General features: G+C 39.1%; 1 protein-coding gene across 1 annotated transcript in view; it reads right to left on the reverse strand.

The window, feature by feature from the left end:
* Nucleotides 1-25,926, reverse strand: part of PIK3C2G (phosphatidylinositol-4-phosphate 3-kinase catalytic subunit type 2 gamma) — a 347,697-nt gene that overhangs the window by 137,807 nt on the left and 183,964 nt on the right. Inside the window, exons 19-20 of the mRNA XM_058558690.1 lie at nt 5,540-5,720; nt 2,554-2,661 (exon numbers count right to left, since the gene is read on the reverse strand). Coding sequence (XP_058414673.1) covers nt 2,554-2,661; nt 5,540-5,720 — 289 coding nt within the window. The remainder of the gene's footprint in view (nt 1-2,553; nt 2,662-5,539; nt 5,721-25,926) is intronic.

Consider the following 25,926-nt stretch of genomic DNA (forward strand, 5'->3'; position numbering starts at 1 on the left):
TTCCTCCACTTTATATGGGATGCCGCCACAGCATGGCTTGACAAGCGGTGCGTCAGTGTACACCCAGGTGTACACCCAGGATGGGAACCGACGAACCCCGGGCCGCCGCACCGGAGTGTACGCACTTGAAGCACTTGCGCCACCGGGCCGGCCCCCATAAGACTGTTTCTATAACTGAAGACCTTCCCATACTCATTACATTCATAGGATTTCTCACCAGTGTTAGTTCTCTGACATATAATGAGGCATGAATCTTGACTGCATATTTTCCCCACTTAAGGGGCTTCTTGCTTGTGTGAGGTCTGTGACATAAAATAAGACATTTACTCAGACTGAATGCCTTGCCACACTGCATTCAAAAGGTCTCTGGAATGAATTTGCTCATAGTCGACAAGTTGAGAGTTCTGATTGAAGGCTTTTCCACACTGCCTACATTTATGTGCTTGTTCCCAGTGTGGAGGCTTTGAAGTCAAATAAGACATTTACTCTGACTGAAGGCCTTACTACGTTCATTACACTCATAAGGCTTCTTCCCAGTGTGGATTCTCTGATGGTCAATAAAGTTTCTATTGGAACACAGAGCTTTCCCACATTCCTTTCAAGTGTAAGGTTTCTCACCTTACAGTTGTGTGAAATGCCTGATGTTGGAAAAGGATTTTACTGCAAACAAAGGCCTCCCAAACTCATTGCATTCACAAGGCTTCTCCCCAGCATGGATATCTGATGGTCAATGAGTAAGGAACTCTGAGTGAAGGCTTTTACACATTCATCACCTTTATGAGGTTTCTCTGATATTTAATGAGATGGGAGCAGTGATGACAGGTCTTTCTATACTCTCTGCGTTCATAGGGCTTCTCCCCTTAGTGGATTCTCAGATGAATCATTGGCTGAAAGGTCTGTCTGGAAGTCTTACCATACTCATACTCATAGACGTTCTTTCCATTATAGATCCTCTGATGGCCAACCAGATGTGGGCTCTCATTGGAACTCTGCCACATTTATTGCACCTTCAGATGTGACATATGTCCCTTTAGACCTCCTCGTTGTTCAGCAGGACTGGAGGACAGACTAAAACGTTCTGCAGGTAAGAGCATCACCAGCCACATCAGCCCTGTTCATTGCTGTATGCACAGGTGCCACAGCCCTGTGTCAGGCACAGCTGGTCAGAGCAAATGGGGCAAAGAGGTGGTTCTATTTGGGGCATTTCCCAGCCTCAGGGAAAGCACCGACAGATGCCGGTTGCTGCAGGGAAGGAGTGTGGTACCCATCCACAGCGTAAGGGTGGTATATCTTGGGCTAGTGACCCTTGGCTGGGAGAGCTCACCTGGACACTCACAGCAGCCACACGTTAGAGCTGGTGCCCCACATCCCCAAGGCCTGCACAAGTCAAAACTCATATGAAATTTTAATCAAAAAAATTATTCTACTCAAACAACAACAAACCAAGAAAGCAGAAACAAAAAACCAACATCTGGACTCAATGATCCATATTGTTCTTTCTACTTTAAGATACTACGTCTTTGAAATGCTGAGTTTCCACATAGCTTCAGCATTAATCACAGTGAATACTACTAGTGATTAAAAAGCTATACAATTTTTTAAAACTAGCGATGATTTGAATTTTAGCCCAGATAGACATATCTCAGTTTGTTAAACTGATGCTTTATTTTGTTATTTTTCAAAACATGTTTATCCAGCATATTAGGAAAGTTTGTAGGGTATCTTTGCAGCTGCAAAGTTGTAAAGGTAATAGTACCAAGTTTTTAGCAAAACTTTTTATATTCATACTAATAATGGTCTAATTTTTCTCCTAATTATTGAATTTGTTTTCTCGATTGTCTTCTGACTTCAGTTAAGTAACATTTATTGTGCATGCCTGATAATTTAACCTCTTCACTTCTAAACCTCACTTATAAATCCTTCTCTTTATTAGTGTCTTCTACTCTGGGCTTTTGAGGAGGAGGATAATAAAGCTCATGAGAACGGAGGAGAAAGAATGATTCTAAGTCACAGAAGGATGAATGACAGAAGCTTAGGAAGAGAAGGAGTTTGTGAGTATGATAACACCAGGAAGGGCTTTCCATGCATGAGTAAAATTACAAAAATATTATATGGCACACTGGCACATGAACATCAATGAATTTTACATTGAATCAAAACTGAGATGATGTAGTTAATGATATACTAGTGTAGTAGGTATGGGTATGCACATAACCTAAATAAGCATGAAACCAAACCCAGCCTGCATGGGGTCAATAAATCAACCATTTTGCATAAATCAAGAAATCAATTCAGTGAGAAGTGTCTTTATTTTTTTTTCACTGAACTGATGGATAGTTTATTTCTAAACCAAGAAATCATCTGATGAGGCTAATGTGATCCCAACTAGTCACAGTGCATCAAATGGAGCAGACAATTTGGATGGGATTCAACCCTTTTCTCTTAAAATAACTGCAATGACAACTTAGAAATTGTTTTAGCCATTTCAAAAAAATATAGTGAATTAATACGAAACAAAAATGCTCAACTTATCTCCTAAATAAACTGACTTACATCGCGATCAATCCCCTTTATGCATAGGGCGGGGTTCAGAGGAAGGTGACAGGTATTTATACACTGAAAGAATTCTTCTAGTCTGCCAATCTCTTTCTTTAGTACTTCCTGTGAAAAATCATCAGAAAAAGCATTTTAGAAACTATAAAGAACTTGACTTTTCCTTCAAGTCATAATTTTCTTCTATTGATTAAATCAACCTCTTAATTCAGGGGTTGCACATTTGGATGCTCTGGGGTCAGGTAGGTGATGTAGCCACATATGAGGAGACAGCAGGCTAAAGACAATAGGGACTGCTGGGGAGAATGGGGAACTAAAGAGCATGTGCCCTTTCTAAAGGACTTTAAATTCAATTATTAAAAAAACCAAAAGAAAACACTGTTCTGTTCAAACAAAACACGATGGACTGGACTTGACCTGTGGCCCACTCACTTGCAATACTCGATTTAAGTAATTATTAACATGATCCATTTCTGATAATTTCCTAAAATCTAAGTTTGTAACTCTCAAGATTTATACTTAAGTAATAGTACAGGGCTGGCCCCATGGCTTAGTGGTTAAGTGCGTGCACTCCACTACTGGTGGCCCGGGTTCGGATCCTGGGTGTGCACCGACGCACTGCTTCTCTGGCCGTGCTGAGGCCTCGTCCCACATACAGCATCTGGAAGGATGTGCAACTATGACATACAACTATCTACTGGGGCTTTGGGGAAAAAAAAAGGAGGAGGATTGGCAATAGATGTTAGCTCAAAGCTGGTCTTCCTCAGCAAAAAGAGGAGGATTAGCATGGATGTTAGCTCAGGGCTGATCTTCCTCATCAAAAAAAAAAAAAAAAGTAATAGTACATTTAAGAAAAAAAATTCACATATATTAGGAGCAATAATGACAAAAATGATAATTGCAAATTGATAGTTGTCAGAAACAGTAAAACATATGAATAAATAGTTTACTAAATGCCAATGAGTATATTTCTGATACTTGACTCACTCCCTTCCATAGTCCTCTGTACCTGTGGAAGGTCTGACACCACAAAGAACACCTTTAGAATTGTGTATTCCTTGCCAAAAAGAGGGTAAAAACAACAATAATTCAAAACAAAATAACAATAATTCAAAACAAAAAAAGGTCCTTTTAGTTCACTTTTGAAAACTCTTTAAGCCTAATTCTAAAAATGAGGATATCAGATTAATAATGTTAATTAACACTCAAGAGTTTCTTAGCTCTTAATCCTGACTCTAGAATTTAGAAGAATCTAGATAGAATCTACTGCTCCCAGAATCCAGAAGAGCAAGGTGGAGAAATGAGGCAAAATTCACTCTAGCACTCTTTCTGACTGTCCTTTGCCTTATCTATACTTGGATTTGCCTGAGAAATGTCATGGAGGGGAATCTCTGCTCTCTTCGTTTAACTAACATCTCTTTCTTTCATACCATTAAGTTTAATTAGGGCTTTTTTAAAAAATAGAAAAAAATAGCTACCAGTAACCTAAATTGTGAGCAACTATAAATGCTTCTCTCACCTCTTTCTTTTTCTCTTCCTATTTTCACATCAAGAGGTGTTACTACAAAAGCAGCCAGTCAAGGTGAAAGAGATACATTTATTTGAGAGAATATATGTCAATATCACTCTGGAAGTTGATGCAAATGGTCAAAAAAGGCACCAGAATTATTTAACTGTAGCATGCATCTTAAATATGCGAGGGGTTTTAAAACATAAGAAAGACCAAATTTATACACAAATTTTGTAAATTTCAAACTAACATTTGACTTGCTTTCAACTTATTGTTTACCACTAGAAAATAATTAATGCATTTGCAGAAATATGGAGAAATCATAGAATATTTTTTTTGCATTGCTCATCACATTATGTGCCTTAGGCTCTTCTGTGTATCCAGAGTTTATATATCTCCCATTTAAAAATAAATTCCATGCTTATGCTTTTTATTTTCCATTTTCTCCTAGGTAGATGAAATAGCATAGCTTCTGGCATTTCTATCAAATGAAGTGACTTCCAGCAAGAAAAACCTTGGACTGGGAAAGAATTCTGGAACATTTTGACTATTACTATCTTCATAATATTTTGTTGAAAACTCTTGCTGATTTTAAACTGTGCGTGGAGAGAAACTATGAGCTCCCTTGGGGACAAGATTCATGTTTTAGTCATCTTTCTATCCTTACCTCCTAATCTGTAGTATGAACTTAATTGTTATTGAAGGATGTTCTTAATACAATGAATGGATGTTATCTCCCTGCATCTAGAATGTGGAACTTAAGAGAACCTACTTAATGGTCTATATTAGTGAAAGGAACTAGTGATGCAGATAATTAAAAAGAGCAAATATTCTTCCAACAGATTGAAAAAAAAAAGTATGGCCAGATCCATTATTATAATCAATGATGAAAGAGGCACAATATTTTGACTATCATCCATGGATCTTAGTATAAAAGTATTACCATCCACACCAGTATTGATTTATTTCATTTAATTCATTTTATTCGTTGTGGTAAAAAAAAAAAAAGTCTTTAAAAATGTGACTTTGCTTAGTGCAATGTTAGAAAATTCTAGACCTAGATTTTGTATCTCAGACAAGGGTGCCCTAAAAAGTCCTCTCATGTACTTCTTCTATGAGTCTGAGTTGTGCTGCCATTTTGAGGAAATTACTTTATCTGGCCTTTTTAATCAAACTGCCTTACTACTTTATCTGGCCTTTTTAATCAAACTGCCTTTAAGTTGGATTCTTCTTGTCAAGTATTCTCTGTATGTTACATGGCTACTTACATCAAAAAACCATGTCCTGATGATAGACATTATCATTAACTTTAGGATAGTAAACTGAAACACAACTTGAGTAAAGTAATTGATTTATGTGTCTCATAACTAAGGATAGTCAAGAAATTTGCTTTCTAAGATATGAAATTAAAACTTAATTGAACCAAAAATTAAAAAAAAAAAACTTTACTACATGAAGATTGATTTCTCAACAAACCTGTCTTTGAGGGTCACTGGCAGACTTGACTTTTTCCCCAATGTCTCCCAGAATTTTGATAAGTTTCTTCTCCTTGGAAAACTCATCACTCAGGGCTTTTCCTGCACAGAATTGGAGAGCAGCCAACAGCTTCTGATACCAGCTTTTAAAATAAGCTTCATTCTGTGCATCCTGTAGCAGCCTGAAGGAAAGAGAGAAAAAGAATTCTTGTATCTACAGCTGATTTTTTTAACTGCCTCCAGCAGGAACAATAAGTGCATTTGAGACTAATCTGTATTTGGTGGCTTTGGGGAGTTTAACAGCTTAGAAGGGGGGAAAATGTTGTTTATTTATTGGCAGTCAAGTTCCATCTGATAGCTAAAGAGATTCCAAGAGTGAAGAATCAATGAGACCTGCCTTTTCTCATTTCAGTTCACAATGCACTTTTTCTTCTTTCAGTCTTCTTAATTCTATAACAAATACTTATCTTAAGAACATAGTTTTGACTTATTAAAATACAAAGAATTTTAGAAATAGTACTTATAAGCGACTATACTAGATTGAACCTCAAACATCTACCCCAATTTTTTCTGCTTTTCTTGAAAAGATAATGTCCCCACACTATCACATACCTATATATTGTTCTTTCTTCTAGTACCTGACCCTTGATTACCTAGAGGAAGATATCATAAAGGCAAGAGCATGGTTTTTGTTTTCAGGCATTTCTGGATTCAAACCCTAGCCCTAAAACTTACAAGTAACTTAGGCCAGTTACTTAACCAAGTTGAGAATTTATTTCTTCATTGTGAAGTAAAGTAGTAACTTCAACTCTATAGAGCTGCATAGAACATAGAATGAGCTAATGCATTTGAAAGAGCTTAGCACAATGTATATACTAGTCAGTCAAAAAACAGTTCATCTGTGTCTTGCAACCTCCCCAAGTCAACTTTTGTCATTGCCTGGCAGTCTGCTCATGTCACGAACATGGGAGGCATAAAACATAAAAAAAATAAGAATGCTTTGGTAGATAATGGAGCAGTGACAAATATTTGATTACTCTGTCTGTCACATGACAATTTCTATTGCTTTGAAACTAATTCCAATGTGCTTAAACTTTACTTTCTATTTATGCCCTAGAACACTAAAATAGAATAAAAGAGACTAATTCCTTTGAATGTTAACCCCTCTCTGATTGATTCTTTTAATCTTAACTGGTCTCTAGTCTTCTCTTCCTCTGAAAAATAATTAGCATTCAAGGAACTAGAAGAAAATTATTGTGAGAACTGAATACTGAAAAAAAAGGATTAAACGCATAGGAGCCAAAAAATATACACATGAGTTTCATTCTACATTCCTAATTTTGCATCTCCGATCATTATATATTATGTTACAGAGACTCTAACAAACACGTTCTTTTTATTTATTCTATGTTTTCTGTTCCTATGCATTTAAGTTAAAAAAATTAATTGAATGAGTCTGCATTTTTTTTTTTTTTTTAGGTGAGGTGTTATGAAGCCAACTTATCTTCTAGCAACTCTTTTACTTTCTCAAAGGAATTACTTACTTTTGGAAAGCATTTAAAAAAAAAACTCAAGAGGCTAAAGATGTATCAATGAAAAACTATAATTCATTGAAACCCGGTTATTTTCAATGTAAGAAGAATAGAAGACAATGAAAAGTTTTCCTACCCACCTCTATGGTCAGATTTTGAAATGTCAGATATAATAAATGAATCACATCATTATTTGGAGATTCTAAGCAAATGAGTGTTGTGTGAGTGTGAATTGGAAAGCTGCAAATGCAAGCACACACATGTAGAACTTCAAGATATTTTATGTAGAACTGTATATCTCTCAGATTCTCACAGTATTTTGAGGACTTTGGTAATATACCATTTTAAAGTCTACTTGGGTTTCAGTGAGATAGGCAGTTGATGGGTAGAGTATTTCTATACCCCATATCAATGCTTGCCAGCATTTTCATACACCTTGAATACTGAGTTAATTTTTTTTAAAGATATTTTAATCTGTTCTAGTACATAAATATAACTCTATAACCACCCAACTGCTATATACACGATAAAAGGAAAAGTTATTCTGTATAGATGAAGTCAATTTTTTACTAAAATAATTAAAAAGATATATTTTAGGTAAGGTACCAGGAACTGTCAGAATTATATAATTTGTATTCATAATACTCTTACTTCTTACTCTACTAGAAATGTATTTGCTTCTATCATGAGCAGCTGATTCAAAGAGGAAAAACTCAGTTTGATTCCTTGCTCAAAATGAAACAGCAGGGGAGATTTGCAGAGAGAATATGTGACTGTGTTCTAAAAAATATAAAAGTGAAGAAAACTCAGTGTATTCTGTTGTGATTATTTTCCTTGTAGAATATGCCTCATTCAAACTCTGCATCCCTGCCAAGATGACATATTGTCCTGGTGAGATCTGGTTCAAACTCTGTGGCTTTTTACTTGACTTGTAAAGAGTTTGTTTTTACACATTGCAAAATTGAAATCACAGAGTGTTGGAGATGACCATGAGAGGTCAATTAGTCTATCCCTGTGTCCCTAGCACAGTCACTTTAACTGACAAGACAAATTAACATGTCCTTTAATTTTACACAACTGCAGAGAAAGCTGATCTATACAGCTTTGGGTGGAGGGTCACTCAGTTCTGTGACAATGACCTTCACTGTAAGGAAGTGTAAACCCCTCATGCCCATGCCGTTAGTTTTCACCCTTGGCTTCTGTTTGTAAGACTGTAGAAAACAGCTGGCCACTCTCCCTTGAACATTATAGAAACCCTTTTCAAAACTTGTTGTCACCTGAGAGAAGCAGTATTGCTTATATTGCCAAATAAGATGTTTTTATTTTCTTTTAAAAGTTAAGGTCAAGGGACTGAGAAGTATTAAGCAAGACTTGGTGTTGAAAGATGTAGCTTTTAAGAAGCAGGCAATGTGATCGTGTACAAACTGTGAGGTAAATCTCAACATGCCAGAGACCTGTTTATCCTAATGTCTGCGAGATCCAGGGATGATTCAGTTAGATATTATTTTGCACACATGTCTTTTAGACTGTAAATAATGACAACATTAAAACGAGGATAAGTGCATAAAATCTAGCTAATTAAAGGTTTTGACAGTGTTACGTATGAGAGGCAAAAAGCAAGAGAAGGAAACATAACCCAGGTGATTGGGCACATTTGTTATAGGATATCATGAAGGTATTCATGAAGGTATTTGCCTAAATTAAGAGAATCGTGGTAGACTCAGAGAGACCTAAGATAGTCACAAACCCCAGTTAGCATGAAATGGAGATGTTCCTCGGAAATTAGAGCCTTTGTCCATTTCTCCATGCACATAGCTGCTTCTGTTCCCATGGTGAGTGACTTGTTAGAGCCACAGGAAAAGTACAGGTAGTTCTCATTTCATCAGTCTACTAGCAGGACAGAACAGAGCAATCACATCATCCCAGCTCTCCTTGCCTCATAACTCCCTTCAGTGTAGATCTTTTTTTTTTTTTTTTTAATAATTTTATTTATTTATTTATTTTCCCCCAAAGCCCCAGTAGATAGTTGTATATCATAGCTGCACATCCCTCTAGTTGCTGTACGTGGGACGCGGCCTCAGCATGGCCGGAGAAGCGGCGCGCCGGTGCGCGCCCGGGATCCGAACCCGGGCCGCCAGCAGTGGAGCGCGTGCACTCAACCGCTAAGCCACAGGGTCGGCCCGTAGGTCTTAATTTTAGCCACGGGGCCGGCCCATAGCTCTTAATTTTAGTTCTCAACAGCAATATCTCACATCTTAGGCGATGCTTTAAATTTTTACCTCCTTGTGTTATTTCTTGTGAGTGAAGAGGGGACATAATAGTCTCACAACATCAGAAAACTGAGTTACACAATAAAGGTGAATGATTTCAGGTTACTCCAGGACCTCCCCTGCCCATTTCCTCCTGTGTTTGCTGCCACTTTCTGCAGGGCGAGGTGTGTGGCTCAGCAGATGACCAGCTTTCAGTGAGCACAGGTGATTTTAGAATGTGACTTCTTCAAGTGTATTTATAACTCTGGGACACGTCAAGGCTGAAAGCCAATACTTGATACGGAATTATTAATTTTAAGACTTCAATAGGGTGATTAAGAAGTAAAAAGCATATATCTCTTTAGCTTTTACAACTTTACTTCTCAGTGATTAAGAGATTTATTTAAAATTTCCCTAAATTGAGGAACTTGATACATTTTACAGTCTTTGCAAAGATAACTGTTTCCTATCACCAGTTCATTCTTAGAATATTGATTTGCTCTTTCAGAAATACAGCACTAAACTTCTGTTGAATTTTGCATGTAAGGAATATTACATGGGTCAAGTCTGCAGATATATAATTTCCAATCAATAGTTATTTTGCAATATGGATTTGTCAATAAACCATTTTGTAACAACTCTTAAATATAAAACTATTAACAGGGAACAAACTTAGAAAATAATGAAATTCATACTCTAGAGATTGTATACATTTTTTAGAACACTTACAATATATGAGAGGGACTCGAAAGGTATATAGGAGACTTAACCATTATTTACATATCTAATATTTATTACCACTTCGAAAGCAGTCTCTTTGGAATGTTATATGTTCATTCTTATGATGCTCCCATTGTGCTCACACTATGTGGTAGATTTGATTATTGTTCCCAACTCTATGCTTTCTCCTATGAAGAAGATTATATATGTACACTCTCCGCTCTATGACTTCCAGTGCCTTCCCATAGGCACAGTCTACTCTTCTACTCTTGTCAGGGTTGGCCATGTGACTTGCTTTGGCCAATGGGATGTGACTGGATGAAATGTATGCCCATGACCATGCAGATGCTTTAAAAGTGCTATCGCGGATTGGTTTGGCCTCTTGTACTTCTGCTTTCTGCCCTGAGAATAGCATTTCACAGCCGGGGGCTGTCCTTCAGTCCTGCAATGAAGAGACAACGTGGAGCAGAGCTGAGCATTGCTATGTGGAGTCCAGTGGAGCCAAGCAAAACTATAGCAAGTCTCTAGCCCATGTGCTGCATGAATGAGAAATAAATATTTGTTTTTGTAAGCCACTGAAACTTCGGGGCCATTTGTGGCTATGGTAAAAACTAACCATAGAATATGTCAAGTTTCGTATTCTTTCTTTTTCCTTTTTCTTTGTTTTTGCGTTCATTTGTTTGTTTGTATTGCCGATAGAATATGAAGCATACTTTGTAAACACCCCCAGTGTTAGCCCTGAGGATATTTTAGGGCAAATCTAATTACTGAAAATAAACAAAAGTCACCTGGAGCCAAGTCTGGTGAATTCGATGAGTGATCAATTTGAGTATATTATTTCAGATCAAAAAAACTATAAAAGTAATAAAAATAGCTTTCTTTTATGGATCATAAAAAACCCCAGAGAGTATTTCAGAAATGATTTGATCTGGCTCATTTGGACATGTATATTCTGCTATACTGCTAAAATGTTATTGTTATTTTATTACTACTAACATACTTTTTGACTCACTTACAAGTGTGAATAGGCCTATGCACCATCTGTTGCTTTGTCCAGCCAAGTGTTTGAGTATCTAAACAGGAGATTCTCTCTGGGTAAAAATGTTGTACTAATGAGTGCAATAGGGCAATGGCAAGATTTTTTAGGGCTTTCATAACACAAGACTAGACAAAGGACCTGAGGGCTAAGAGCAGCGAGGGAGGCAGTACATGTAGCTGCTCTGGGAAACTAAGAGCTCTGCTCTAATGCAAACAGCTGAAGATTGAAATGCCTGTTTAGGGAAGGACCAATGGCTTTGGACAAGGAAGCATCTATATCAGCATGTTGAGTGGAAATTCCCTTGTTGCCCTGGAGTTGGCTACCAAGACTTAAGACTAAAGAAAAAAGACACAGGTATCCTATATTTTAAGAATGGCCAAAGAAACAACTAGAGGTCAGACAACTCTTCAAGGCTTATTGGGAAATGGCCTAAAGGGCTATGGTACACTGAGTGTTATCTTGCCTACTGGACCTTCGTATATATTTGCAGGTATAAGTGAAGGAAAGGGGTGTTTGAGAGTCATGAGTCATCAGCCTAGTGAGAAACAGAGTGGTTCCATAATGTCTACTTCTCCCTACAAAGCCTAGTGAGGAGGGAAGCTCACAGAGAGCCATTTATTCTGGTGTGTGTCAGAATGTGAAACTGTCACCTCATTCCCAGGTTAGATTTCTGCTCTGAAAGAGGGTCTGTTGATTTTCCCTGGGTTATGTGAACAAGAAGAAAATGCAAGGGCAGGATGGAGAGAAGAGATAGCAAAGGAGCAGCCTGCATTCCTGCACCTCAACTGTTTGGCAAACCAAGGATGTGTGAGTTTCTCAAGGTTCAAGGAAATACATGGAAGGTAATTATACGTGATCCATTCCTTGTGTAGGAAAGGATTGAGCCAAAGCCAGATCTCCTGGTGGGAAGGTCCTGCAAGGCTGCCCAAAGAATTCACCCACATGAAGTAGCCAGCTTTGACAGTAAACTCACACAGGGCGTTGATGGAAAATCAGAGACCACAGACAGGATTGCAATTGCTTGCCCCAAAAAGTGTGAGGGTCGCTTTTCTCTCTTTTCTCTCTACTCCGAAGTCAAGAGACGTCAGAGCTAGAAGAGAGAGAGGAGAAGAGGAGGGAAACAGCAGACCATATCCTCTACTCACTGCACGTCTCCCAAGCTAAAGCCTGGCTGGCACTGGAAAATGGGGAGGAGGGAGTGTCAAATTGGAGAAGAAAATGAAGTTTTAAATTGGACAAAACTGGTGGGAGTTTTTTGATATCTAAAAGTGATCAGGAAACTATATAACCAACTCTGGTTTTAATTAGGGAATGTGAAAGGGCAAAGGTAGTATTTTAAAAATAATAAAAACTTTTATTGGAGACCTACCAAGCTCAGTCAGTTTAAAGAAAACCAGACAAGACAGTTAAAAATCTAAGAGTCAGGGCAGGAAGAAATACAGCTTCAGGAAATGCACTGATTGCACTGCACCAGACAAAAAGCCTCAAAATGCAGAATAAGGACTGGAGATTCTTGCCCCAAAACTCTTAAGAGAGTTGGCTGAGATTTTTCTTTTTGCCTTTCTTTATCCCCTTGCTGCTACTCACTGCTCTTACAGAGTGGTGCCCATTTTGGCTTCATTTGTGATCATTGCTAAGCACACAATTATGTTCAAGAAATCAAACTTGTTTCCTAAGCAATTGGTATTAACACTGCATATATATGGTAGAATCATGTTACCTGGAGCAAATTAATCATATTTACTATTATGATTAATAGTTTATCATCATATTTAAATAAAATCTTTAATTGATATGACCAGTCACATATTTAATTATAAGCTTAAATGGTATTTTTCTGAATGAAAATTAGCCATAGACGGTACCCAGTTTGTGTAAACACTTGTAATCAGGATTACTGTTATACAGCAATGCTGCTCTCTTAGGATCATCTAAGGAAATATGCAGCAAAAAAACGACGCTGAGCAGATGAATTCCCCTGCATAGATTCCTGAATAGAGATCTAATAAGGAATTCCTCTAATAAGGAATTGGATCTCTTTCCACTCATCTTGCTGAGATGCCTGGTCAACTTGGGAGCTACAGGGAAATAAATAAAACTCCTCCCAATCCACTCACATGTGTTTACACGTTCACATGTTAAATATAATGAATAATGTGATTTAAGAGGAGAAACTCTGTCCTCCTCCTCCCATTCCAACACAAACTTACTGCTTTAGTATAAGTTATTTTGTTCAACTCATTTTCCTAAATTAAGCATCAGGCTGTGAATAGCTGTTAGTGACCTCTCTCAGCCTCCACTATTATACTCCATATATGCTTATTAATCCTAAAACAAAACAGTGGAACTGAGCCCTGAGCCTTGTGTAGGAAAGGCTTCAGAAGAGAGAGCTATCTATGAGCCTCCTGTATTGCATCTCCCCTTCCTCACAGTCTGGCTTCCTCCCCTTCCTGATCCCCAAGAATCCCTCTGCTCCTGCTGCTCTTCCTTTGCCAAAAATTCCACCGAGCTCTGCTCTCTCCTGTTGCGTCCTAGGCTCCCAATTAGTCCTTGTCCTTCTCACTCCACTCAAACATGTATCTCTCACTGTAAATTTCACTCGTGTTCTCTGAGAATAATCTTACATGAGCATGGAACTGAACGACACTTTGAGATAACCCACCCCTCACATTTATTAGTTGAGGAAACTGAAAGATTAAGGGACTTGCCTAAGGTCCTACGACTAGAACCCAGCGTTCTTAACTACTACTCTAGGCTCTCTCCACAGCACCATATTCTGTGTCTGTTATGGACTGAGTGTTTGTGTCCCCCCAGAATTTATATGTTAGAGCCCTAACTCCCAATGTGATGATATTTGGAGGTGGGATCTTTGGGAGATGATTAAGTTTAGATGAGATCATGAGAGTAGAGCCCCCATAAAGGGATCAATGCCCTTATAAGAAGAAGAGACTGAAGCTCTGCCCTCTCTGCCACGTGAGGACACAGCAAGAGACATCCAGCATTCATCTACAAGCCACAAAGAGGGCCCTCAGGAGGAAATGGAATTGACCGGCACCCTGATCTTGGACTTGCCAGGCTAGAGAACTGTGAGAAATAAATTCCCGTTGTTTAGGGCAGACAGTCTATGTTATTTTTTTATTGCAGTTTGAGCTGCTTAACATAGTGTTCTAAAAACCATTAAAACACAATTTAGAAGACAATTTTCTACTTGCATCACCTCTGGCAAGAAACTTAATGCTTTAGCTCTTCACTTTTCTAGTCTGTAAAATGGTGGAGTTAGTGAAGTTCAGTAAGATACCTTCCAGCTCTAGGACTCTATAATTTTAATGTTTAATGAATTCATCAAGCATTTACTCTATGCCAGGCATTTTCCAAGCATTTTCCATAGCTGTGTTAGGTAATCCTCATATTTGCTCCAGGTAATATGACTCCTTCCATCTCACAGACAAGGATATTATGGTTTATAGAGGTCAAGTAACTTGCCATAAGTCACCCAATCTACTGATCAGGGATTCAAATTCAAGTTTGTCTGATTCCAAAGCCCTTGCTCTTCACCATCATGATGAACCATCGCCTGATATCCCTAACACAGGTGCCAGCTGATGAAACAGCCTGAGACTAACACACAGTCTGGAAAACATTTTTTGCCACTTTTATACTGTGTTTTTCTTTAATCTCTTTCTCCCGCTTCCTGTTTCCTAACCCTCAGAGGGCTCATGCTCTCCATATTGCCTTTCTTTCCAAAGTTCCTTATTTCATTTTGTCCTGCTACCTACAAACTCCCTGCCAAAACTCCACCTAAAATACCAATAATATTTTCCTTTCTTCTTTCAATATTTTTTTGAACTTTAAAAGAAGAGCCTGTTAACCTAAATACATTTTTGTGTGAAATATTTATAAGTAGGAATACTTTTATCTCCTTACTTAGCCTAAAAAAAAAAATATGTGGGATCTATTTTGATAATGCAAATCACACACTTAACTCACTTCTTCTCCATCTTCCTCACTTTAGAAAAGGAGACCAAGACCACAATTTCAAACAGTCTGCCCTCTGATGGTTTATTTGGACAAGTGGTAGTGTTGGGTGGGGCTAGAAGAGTGGAGAGAGGAGTTGCTGGATTGAAAGTAACACCCTGATTGTATCTGGGAACCTAAGAATCCTGATAACTATGCACACACAACAGACGTGTCTTGAGCTACCCACCTTAACTGGGCCTGTGGTTCCAAATAATTCCAAATTGTGGCAGAAGAGAAATGGGGAGTCATTAACATCAGCACATGTGCCATAATAAAATAAATTCTGCTTAACATATAATTAATGCTCAAACCATGTTTGTGGAATTTTAAATTAGTCCAATAGATGACTACATTTTCCCTTACTTGCTCCTTGAAAATATGGTTCTGAACTCCTAACTCAGCCTTTTTTTTTCTTTTTCTTCCCCCACATCCATTTACAGTTACTTTAAAGGTAGTATAAGCATCGTTTTCATGAACTTTCCTTAACAAAATTTCTTTTAATGGCAAGGCAATTCCTTTGCTATATGAATGTTTCATAGGAATAGCAACCTAATAATAAAAATCCTCTTTACCCCTCAGCCTTTTGTTCTTGCACAGCCCTCTGGTGAAAGCTGGATAATCATCATATTGCGCAGTGAACAATTCATGTGTTTGAACACAGCCGGAGGGGCAGGTTTACAGGTGTAAGGCAAAGCTGGCTTTGAAATATCTACTTTTCCCAGAACCTCAGTTTCAAATCTCAGCTGGGGCGGCCACTTCACCCTTCATCCTTCAGAGTCACAAATAGCGTGGTTTATTCTGTGAGGATATTAAAGGTTCCCTGGGATGTTATCCATAAGATTTGGAGCTGTGTTTGATGTCTTGAGAAAATTTCTGGGACATTTTTGCTCACTGTCATGAAACAGCATGTCCCCTGAAGTCAGCTAGCAGCGTTTAATCCCATTCCTTTTAGAAATTCAATAAAGACTTATCAGTGTTCTATGAGGCCTCTACAACCTACTTAGCTAATTTTCTGTTGACCTGTGAGATGTGATTGTTTTTTTTTTGTTCAGGTTGTACTTGCCAGGCAGGGATAATTGTCCTGTTCACTATATCATACGAATGTAGAAAGAATACGAGGCATATTCCATTTCCAATGCCCTCTGTATTACTGCACAAGTAACTTAGCAGATCCAATCTTGGTCTTTCCATTATCAAATGATGATAATAATGTCTGTCCTATCATCAAATCTATGTTTCTGTTATGGACTGAACTGTGTTCCCCAAAATTCAGATGTTGAAGCCCTAACCCCCAATATGACTGTATTTGGAGATAGGCCTGTAAGGAAGTAATTAAGATTATTACATGAAGTTGTAAGGATGGGTACCTAATCCATTAGGACTCATGTCCATATAAGAAGAGAAAGAGAAACCAGGACAGCATGTGCAGAGAAAAAGGGCAACGTGAGGACCCAGCGAAAAGGTGGGCTGTCTGTAAGCCAGGAAGAGAAGCCTTACCAGAAGCCAACCCTGCCAGCACCTTGATCTTGGACTTCCAGCCTTCAGAACTGGGAGAAAATAAACTTTTGTTGTTGTAGGCACCCAGTCTGTGGTATTCTGTTATGGCAGCCCTAGCAGACTAATATAGTTTCCAATATAGAACTCTTTTTGTGATCCAGACCTACATATTCATCTGTCTACAAGATATTACTCTTGGATTTTCCTAAGGCATTTTAACCTTAACATGACATTTCATCATCATTCCCCCAACACTTGCTTCCTTACCGGAATTACTTATCTCCATGATAGAATCACCAGCCTTCCATCACCATAACTAAAAATGAGGGAGCCATCCATGATTCTTCTCTCACCTTCATCCGCAACATCAAATTTGTTACCACGTCCCACTATGTTTACCATCTAAATAGCTCTCAAATCTAATTTCTTCTCTCTGCCCCCAGTGACAAGATTTAACTGAGGCCTTAATTTCTTGACATTATTACTGGAATCAACTGGCACTTGATTTTTGCCACCACTTGCATTTTTATTTTTTTTCTCCCTCAAATCAGTCCACTTACTTAGTCTAAAGAAGTCCTGTTCCAGTGATTCAAATCCATATAGCCTTCAGGATAAGATATAAAATCCTCAGTGTAACATACAGGTCCCTTCATGACCTAGCTTCTCCAAGTCTTAAAGCCTTGTCTCTTACTCCCATTCATGTTCTTCTATTCCAGACATAAAGTACTTCTTACGGTAACATGAATCTTCTCTGCTTCCTCAGGTTACTGTGCTTTTGCACTGCCTATCCCCTGTGTCTGAAATGCTATTTCAATATGACAACGCCTGCTTATCCTTTAATGTTCAACTTAATTAGCTCCTTTTCTAAATGTCTTTCTTAGATTTTTCTAATCTTGGGCGGGTGTGCAGCATCCCCTCTGTGGGTGAAGTACTTCCCTATATCTATTATTCTTATAACATTTATTTTATTGTGCTTTTAAAAATTGTGTTTTAGGGCCGGTACCACGGCTTAGCGGTTAAGTGCACGCGCTCCGCTACTGGCGGCCCGGGCTTGGATCCTGGGCATGCACCGACGCACCGCTTCTCCAGCCATGCTGAGGCCGCATCCCACATACGGCAACTAGAAGGATGTGCAACTATGACACACAACTATATAATGGGGCTTTGGGGGACAAAAAAAAAAGTAGGAGGATTGGCAATAGATGTTAGCTCAGAGCCAGTCTTCCTCAGCAAAAAGAGGAGGATTAGCATGGATGTTAGGTCAGGGCTGATCTTCCTCACACACACCCACAAAAATTGTGTTTTAATTGTTTTTTGTTTTTTAATCTCTCCTACTAGACTTTAAATTCTTTAAGGTCAGGACTATGACTTTACACTTTGGTGACCTAAGAGAATTTCTGATTGTGACAGAGTAGACAGTCAATATTTGTTAAATAAATAAACTGGCTAGTAAATAAATAAACCCAGTCTTTCTAAAATTGGTTTATTTCATGATTAAAATTTTAGGATATGAACCTGAACTAACTTTTTAATAATTCTGGTATTATAGACTCCTATTCAATTATACTTTCACATGCTATTTTCTTTAATCTCCAAAAAGTTTAATATTATACATATATGCATATATTTATAATACATTTTATTAACCTACACGTTATTTAATATATAGTTGAGAATCTTGAAATATTCCAAGAGATTACTAGAGATTCTCCATCATATCGTGATTTGAGGACTCAGATCATGGGGAAAAAATATTGGAGGAATTTTTACTAAGCAAATATAACTGCTTAATTAAATGAACTTAGTTGAGGATGGTCAGATTGAAAGTGCATCACTGGCAAAGTTCTGTTAGCTAACTGTTAGGTAACTTGAAGAGAAGCTATCCCACAAAGCAGTTTTCTATCAAATAAGTCATATCATTTTAGAATTGAAATTTCTTGCATCTTAAAGGGAAAAAATTACAAATGTAAGAAAAAAGTGATGTGTTTGTGAGAGAGAGTGTGTCTGTGTGGGAGAGTGGATCTCTTTAGGAATGTAATCAGAGCATTTATTTCCAAAAATTTCCAAAAGCTGGTTGTAAGATGTTTAGATTGCTGAAGATAATGTTAGTGCAAAAAAAAAAAGAAGTTAGACTCTAAAATTTAGTCTTTTTTAAGATGTTAGTAGTTATAATAATAAAAAAGATATATCTATCAAAATTAAAATGGTTTGTAACAACTTATGGGTGGCTTTTATCCCTATTGTTATTTTTGTTTTTGGTCCTCTTTAAAAGCAAGACTTTTCCACTTTGGACCACCAAATCATTTAGTACTTTATGGGACTCTCTCTTCATAAATATCCTTTAAGAAAAATTTCAGGAGCCTTACTTTAATGAGACTCTGTCTCTGAAATCATCAGGGTAGGTTGGATGACAGTGCTCAGAGGGCAGATAACTGAAATTGCTTTGGAATTAATTGGTTAGTAGTTTTTTTTTTTCTGATACACACATAAAAAAAGAACAAGTAGTTTACTGTTCACGTTTCTTAGAAAGTGTCATTTACTCAGCCAGAATTTGAAAATGATTAATTTGAATTACCAACCAAATATTTACATGTTCTATCTTTGGAGGAGTTCTTCCCTAAAAGAGTATTTTCCTCTGAGTTAGTACTGTATGTTAGACAAATTCAATAATGTTTAACTCTTTATTTTTATGCTTTAACTCCTCTTCTGTTCCTTTTTATTTCAATTAACAACAGAACAAAATAACTGATTTATTTTAATGCTTTTTCTGATCACAGTGTAATGATTTTTATTTTCACAAATAGAGAAAACAGGGTGATGAAAGGGTAAGTTGTTGATGAATTTTGCTCGTTTCCTTTTTTTAAAGATTTTATTTATTTATTTTCCCCCCAAAGCCCCAGTAGATAGTTGTATGTCATAGTTGCACATCCTTCTAGTTGCCTTATGTGGGACCCGGCCTCAGCATGGCCGGAGAAGCGGTGCGTCAGTGCCTGCCCGGGATCCGAACCCGGGCCGCCAGTAGCAGAGTGCACGCACTTAACCGCTAAGCCACGGGGCCGGCCTTGCTCATTTCCTTTTCCAAAAATTCTGGAAAGGTGTAAATAGACAAATAATCCAGCAAGAGAAAGTCTATTAGTTTTGCATAGTAAATTCTGCTTCAAGGCACCTCGTTCATGGTCCTTTTTCTCTTTCTTGGATTGGTAATACCAATTAATCAATTAAAAGGCTGTAATTTCAGTTTGAAGGCCTTGAAATATGGCTTGAAATAGGCTAAGAAGTCAGATATATCTGGGTTTGTAACATGGTTGGGCCATTTAATTGCTGTGTGACTTTTGGCCTCTGGTTTAACCTCTCAGAGCCTCAATAGCATCTAATGATTGCTGTGAGGATTAAATGTTATAATTTAGGAAAGCACCTAGTGAAAGTCTGACATTAATATCTGCTCAACAAAAACAGTACTTGTTGTTCTTGCTATTACTAGAAATATTCAGTTTGAATTCTAACTCCAGATTTAGTAAATGTTTTTGGTTACAATGTGGCTCATTTTACAAAAAAAGTTTTTCCAAACATGACCTAATGGAAAACTTAAGCTTTTCTCAATCAGAATAACTGCTAAGTTAAAGATATTTCTTACTCGAATGCTACTTAGCCAACATGCTCAGTTTAATAAAAACAATGAAGAAGAATGGTGGAGAGCTTTCTCTACTGTTCAAGACAAGTCTGGTTTCAAACATATTCAGGTTCAGTGTCTTCAGTTTGTTTTATGTCATCGTTGAAAGCAGTGGCAAAACAACCACCACAATAACAAAGAGACCAAACATATATTAATAATAACAGCAGCAATAATCGAAGTCAAGGCACCAATGAAAGAATAATAATGTAACTGATTCAGCAGGCACTCTAAAGTGATCATTATTATTGTCACCCAGGGAAAGCCCTAAAAGATTTTCCATGGCAAATGCGTTGTTTTTAAGTTGTACTTGCTTATAGGAATCAAGGCAACACATTGCTGGATGGCTAAACTGTAGAACAGGTCCAAACCAGAAAGGTCCTTTTGCCAGGTGCAAAAGGAAACGTGTGCAAAAGGTGCTGCGCGCAAATGGAAATGTGTGCAAAAGGTGCTGTGTGCAAGAAGGGAAGATCTGTGCATGCCCCAAATGCCCCTCCCCGAGCAATGATGTGGAGACCTCTCACCACTTCATATCCCATAAGAACTCTGCTCACCTTCCCTTCAGGGAGAAGGTGTTCTAGAGCACGAGCTCTGCCTCCTCCATTCATTGATCAACGAATAAAATTTCTGCTCTGCTATTCCGAACCCGGTCTCACTCTACTGGTGCAAGCGACCACGGGCAAAAGGACCTACTTGCAGGTCACTGGTTCCTTAGGGCTCGGTAACAAAATTTGGCGACCCAGATGAGACTGGAATGGTCACTGGCTCCTCTCCTTGATCCTGGACTTTCAGCTCCCAACAGGTGAAGCAACGGGCTGTGGCAGCATGTCCCAGGCTGACCACCTATGTTGCTGGAGGCTTGAGAACGGGAGGGAAATCAAGACTGTCCTGCCCAGTGCTTGGCCTCTGGACTCTCCCCACTGACTCTTACTGAACCAGCACCTGTGGCCCCACTTAGACTTCTGTCTTCTGCCACTTTGTTCAAGTCAAGGGGGAACTCCCACAAGCCAACATAAAGCCCACCTTCAGTTTAGAATCAGAACAGGGTGTGTGTGCCCATGCAGGACTGAGGGAGAAGAGGAGCTTCTCCCCAGGAAAAGACTGAGGGAGTCCCTCTCCCCAGGAAAGGACGGAGGAAGTCCCTCTCCCAAGGACCAGCACCAGTCCCTGAGGGACAGACTGGGTAAGGGATCAGAGACACTTGATCACCCCAAGTCACAGTCAGGGTCACCGGACTCTCACAGCCAAGACGCCTCAGCAGGAGTTTTGAGGTGGCAACGGAAGGAGGTAAGAACAGCTGTTTGGGGTTTTTGTTTTGTTTTTGTCTTTGTGCTAATCTTCTTCCATCAGTGGCCAGGAATGATGGGCTTTGTATAAAAGTGATTACGTCTCTTATGCCTGATTGTATTTTAAATTACGTTGTGGGGATAATTGTAAATGGTTGGATCCTTGGATTAAGATAACCCGGGATAATTTAAAATTACATTGGCTATTAAAATGAACGTCCCAATTAGATAAGATCATTGAAGAAGTGCCCTTATTAAGTCATGGCTTTTACAGACACCCCCGTAATCCACCTTTGAAGGAGGATCCAAAATGAGCCAGTCCCAGGGTTAAAGAGACTCTGAGAGATTTTCTGGGAAACTGCTACCCTTAAACAGTGATGGGGAAACTAAAATTAAAAAAATTAATGGAGTTGTCTAATGCTGTCAGGAATAGTTACTGCTTGTCTCAGCTGAAACTTGATAAGACATTTGAAAGGATTTAGTAATTTATGATCCGAAATTTCGCCAAATTAGAAGCTGATATTTAGAGCTTGATAGGAATTTTTTTTAGGCCTTCTTCCCTAAATTAAGATAAAACTATGTATCCAGGGGAAAAGAAGCGAAATTGAGGATAATGTAATTGGGTTGGTGTATTTGTCCTTTGATAAGTAACTAACCTCCCCTATTAACCTCAAAAACTTGGGACCTCTCTGGGAGCTATTATCTAGACCATCTGAGATTCCTAAGACTGAAGGAAGGAAAACAAATGGGAAAACAAGCTTTTGGAGATGCAGACTACTATGAAAGCACCCTTGCCCAAAAATCTAAGGAAAATTTTTAAAACAGAGGCTATAAAATCTTTGTTGCATCTGTCTATTGTTTACGTGTGAGTCTACATATATGTTATATATGTGATATTTTCCATACGGTACGGCCAAAATTAAGAGCTCTGTTTAATTGGCTTAAAGTAAATGCTTAGATAAATTAGTTTTAAATGTAATAGAAATTAACCCAAATGTTTTTCAAGCTAATGTGATATAAATTAATCTTTGGTAAATGAAAGCTTATTTAAGTTTGTTGGTTTGATTGAAATAGGCATGTCCTCACAGTTAACATTGGATATGATATAGACATGCAGCCTTATTAGTCAAATAAGCTCATGTTATTTCTGTTAGAAAACTGATTAGCGAAAATAATAACTTAGAGGAAGTCAAGATGGCGGCGTAGGCAGACTCTGAACTCACCTCCTCCCACGGACACAGCCAATTTACAACTACTCATGGAAAAATTACCCCTGAGACAGAACTGAAAACTGGATAAGAGGAACTCCTGCAACAACAGACAATCCTAAATGAGGTGGAAGAGGGAGAAACTCCCTTCTGGAGAGGAAAAACGCTGCCTTCACAAGCCACAGTGCCTCATGGCCGCCTGGGAATAGCCACAGGTCCGCAACCCTCCCTGGAGGAGTGGGGCCCTGGGCCGGGAGCGCCCTCGCTGGGGGCATTTTGTGGACCCAGCACAATCGAGACGAGTGGCATATCTGACTTTGCCTGCTACTAAAACATTGGGGAGTACCCCCAGAAAACCCAGTTCACAAAGAAATTAAAACTGGCTCTTAAAGGGCCCACACGCAAACTCACCCGTTTCAGAAAGCAACCTAAAATTACCAGAAAGAAAGGTGCACAGTGCTGTGGTGAAAAGAGACTCACCTAATAGGCCCTGAGTGCATCTCGGTGAGAGGTAAGACCTCTCCAGGGACTGGGACATTGGCGGCGGCCACTGTTGTGGCCTGGTGTGGGCATGCTGACACAGACGCCATTGCAGTTCTCCCTGAGGCCTGCTAGCCCAGGGTCTGCCCCACCCGCTAGAGCACCGATTTAATCCAGCTCAGTCAGGGCAGGCAGCCCACCCTAGAGACTGGGCCCACCCAACAACAAGCCCTCAGGCAACTTGTGGGCCTGTATAGATTAGTGATTGGATTCTCTGCAGCCTGGCAACTGAGCCGACTTCAGCAGGGCAGGGCATGCGCAAGGAGCAGGTGGAGAGTGGGGGGTGGTGGTGGAGTGTTTGGGGCTCCCGCCGTGGAGAGACTGGGTCCGCTTCAGGAGGTCGGGGCATGCACACGGGGCAGGACTGTGTTGACTGTGTGTGGGGACCTGTGAGTGGCAGGGCTTGTCAGCTGCAGAAGACTTGTGCTTCTCAAAGACCCACATAGGGGGTTTGCCCCACCTTCCAAAGCCTGAAACAATTGGGTACTCCTGTGCCTGAGGACAGCCCCACCCAGCTGCAATCCTCAGAGAGATGACAAGAGACCTAAAGGCTGGAGGCTTATAGCAATTATAAGGCCCTGAGCCTAACAACCTGCCATGCTGGGGGCCTAGTCACTTAAAAGATATACTGCAACACAAATGTGGTATTAGAACTTGCAGCCAACTGTGCTGGGGCTCCCAACACCTGATAAAGAGACTGAAGGGCCCACAACAACTACAAGCAGCTGAGCATTACAACAGCTGGCCAGGAGCATAACTCGGCCTCCCTGGGTGCCTACAGGGAGAGCAAACAGGCCACAACAGAAGGACACACGTAGCCCACATAGGGGTCACCCATGGAACATTGAGAACTGAGGGAAGCACACAGCAGGCCTCCTAAGCCATCACTTTCATAAGGTCACTTATCCAAGAGCAGGAGACGTAGCTGACCTACCTAATACGTACACACAAGCACAGGGAAAGAGGCAAAATGAGGAGGCAAAGGAATACATTCCAAGTAGGGAACAGGACAAAACCCCAGAAAAGGAACTAAGTGAAACAGAAATGAGCAACCTACCTGACAGAGAGTTCAAACAAAGAGTGTTAAGGATGCTCACTGATGTGGGGAGAAGAATAGATGAACTCAGTGAGAACGTCAACAAAGAAATGGAAGATATAAAAAAGAACCAATCAGAAATGAAGAATACAATACTGGAAATGAAAAATTCACTAGAGGGACTCAAAAGCAGAGTAGAGGATACAGAAGAATGGATCTGCGAGCTGGACGAAAGACTAGAAGAAATTACCCAAGCTGAACAGGTAAAAGAGAAAAGAATTAAAAAGAGTGAGGACAGTCTAAGGGACCTCTGGGACAACATCAAGTGCACTAACATCTGTGTTATGGGTATCCCGGAAGCAGAAGAGCAAGACAAAGGGGCAGAGAATCTATTTCAAGGAATAATAGATGAAAACTTCCCTAACCTAAGGAAGGAAACAGACATCCAAGTACAGGAAGCACAGAAAGCCCCAAACAAGATAAACCCAAAGAGGCCCACACCAAGACACATCATAATCAAAATGTCCAGAGTTAAAGATAAAGAGAGAATCCTGAAAGCCGCAAGAGAAAGACAAGTTACATACAAAGGAAACCCCATAAGTCTCTCAGCTGACTTCTCAGCAGAAACCTTACAGGCTAGAAGAGAGTGGCACGATATATTTAAAGTGCTAAAAGGAAAAAACTTACAGTCAAGAATACTCTACTCAGCAAGGTTATCATTCAAAATGGAAGGAGAGATCAAAATTTTCCCAGACAAGCAAAAATTAAAGGAGTTTGTCACCAAGAAACCAGTGCTACAATAAATGTTAAAGGGACTGATTTAAGGGGAAAAGAGAAGACCACAAATAGGAAAAATTATCTATTTCCATGATAAGTGGGTAATGGATACAAATGCACAAAAAAGAGGTTAGATATGATACCCAAAACATAAAAGGAGGGAGGAGGGGAGTTAAAGAGTAGAGCTTTCAGACAGACATCAAACTAAAGAGACCATCAATTCTGTATAGAAGAAGAAAGGAACAGAGAAGGCCTACTAAAACACTGAGAAAAAAAAAAGTTAAAAAATGGCAGTAAGCACATACTTATCAATAGCTACTTTAAACGTCAATGGACTAAATGCTCCAATTAAAAGGCACAGGGTGGCTGACTGATTAAAACACAAGACCCATACATATGCTGCATACAAGCGACACACTTCAGACCTAAAGACACTCACAAACTGAAAGTGAAGGGATGGAAAGAGATACTCCACACAAATGGCCATGAAAGGAAGCTGGGGTAGCAGTACTCATATCAGAAAAAATAGACTTTAAAACAAAAACTGTAAAAAGAGACAAAGAAGGGCATTACATAATGATCAAGGGAAGAATCCAACAAGAGGATATAACACTTGTAAATAGCTACGCATCCAATGTAGGTGCACCTAAATGTATAAGACCATTATTAACAGACATAAAAACAGAAATAGACAGTAACACAATAATAGTAGGGGACTTTAACACTCCACTTACACCAACGGATAGCTCATCCAAACAGAAGATCAATAAGGAAACATTGGCCTTAAATGACACACTAGAACAGATGGACCTAGTAC

This window comes from Diceros bicornis, chromosome 17 (genome assembly GCF_020826845.1).
Source record: "Diceros bicornis minor isolate mBicDic1 chromosome 17, mDicBic1.mat.cur, whole genome shotgun sequence".
Lineage (NCBI taxonomy): Eukaryota > Metazoa > Chordata > Mammalia > Perissodactyla > Rhinocerotidae > Diceros > Diceros bicornis.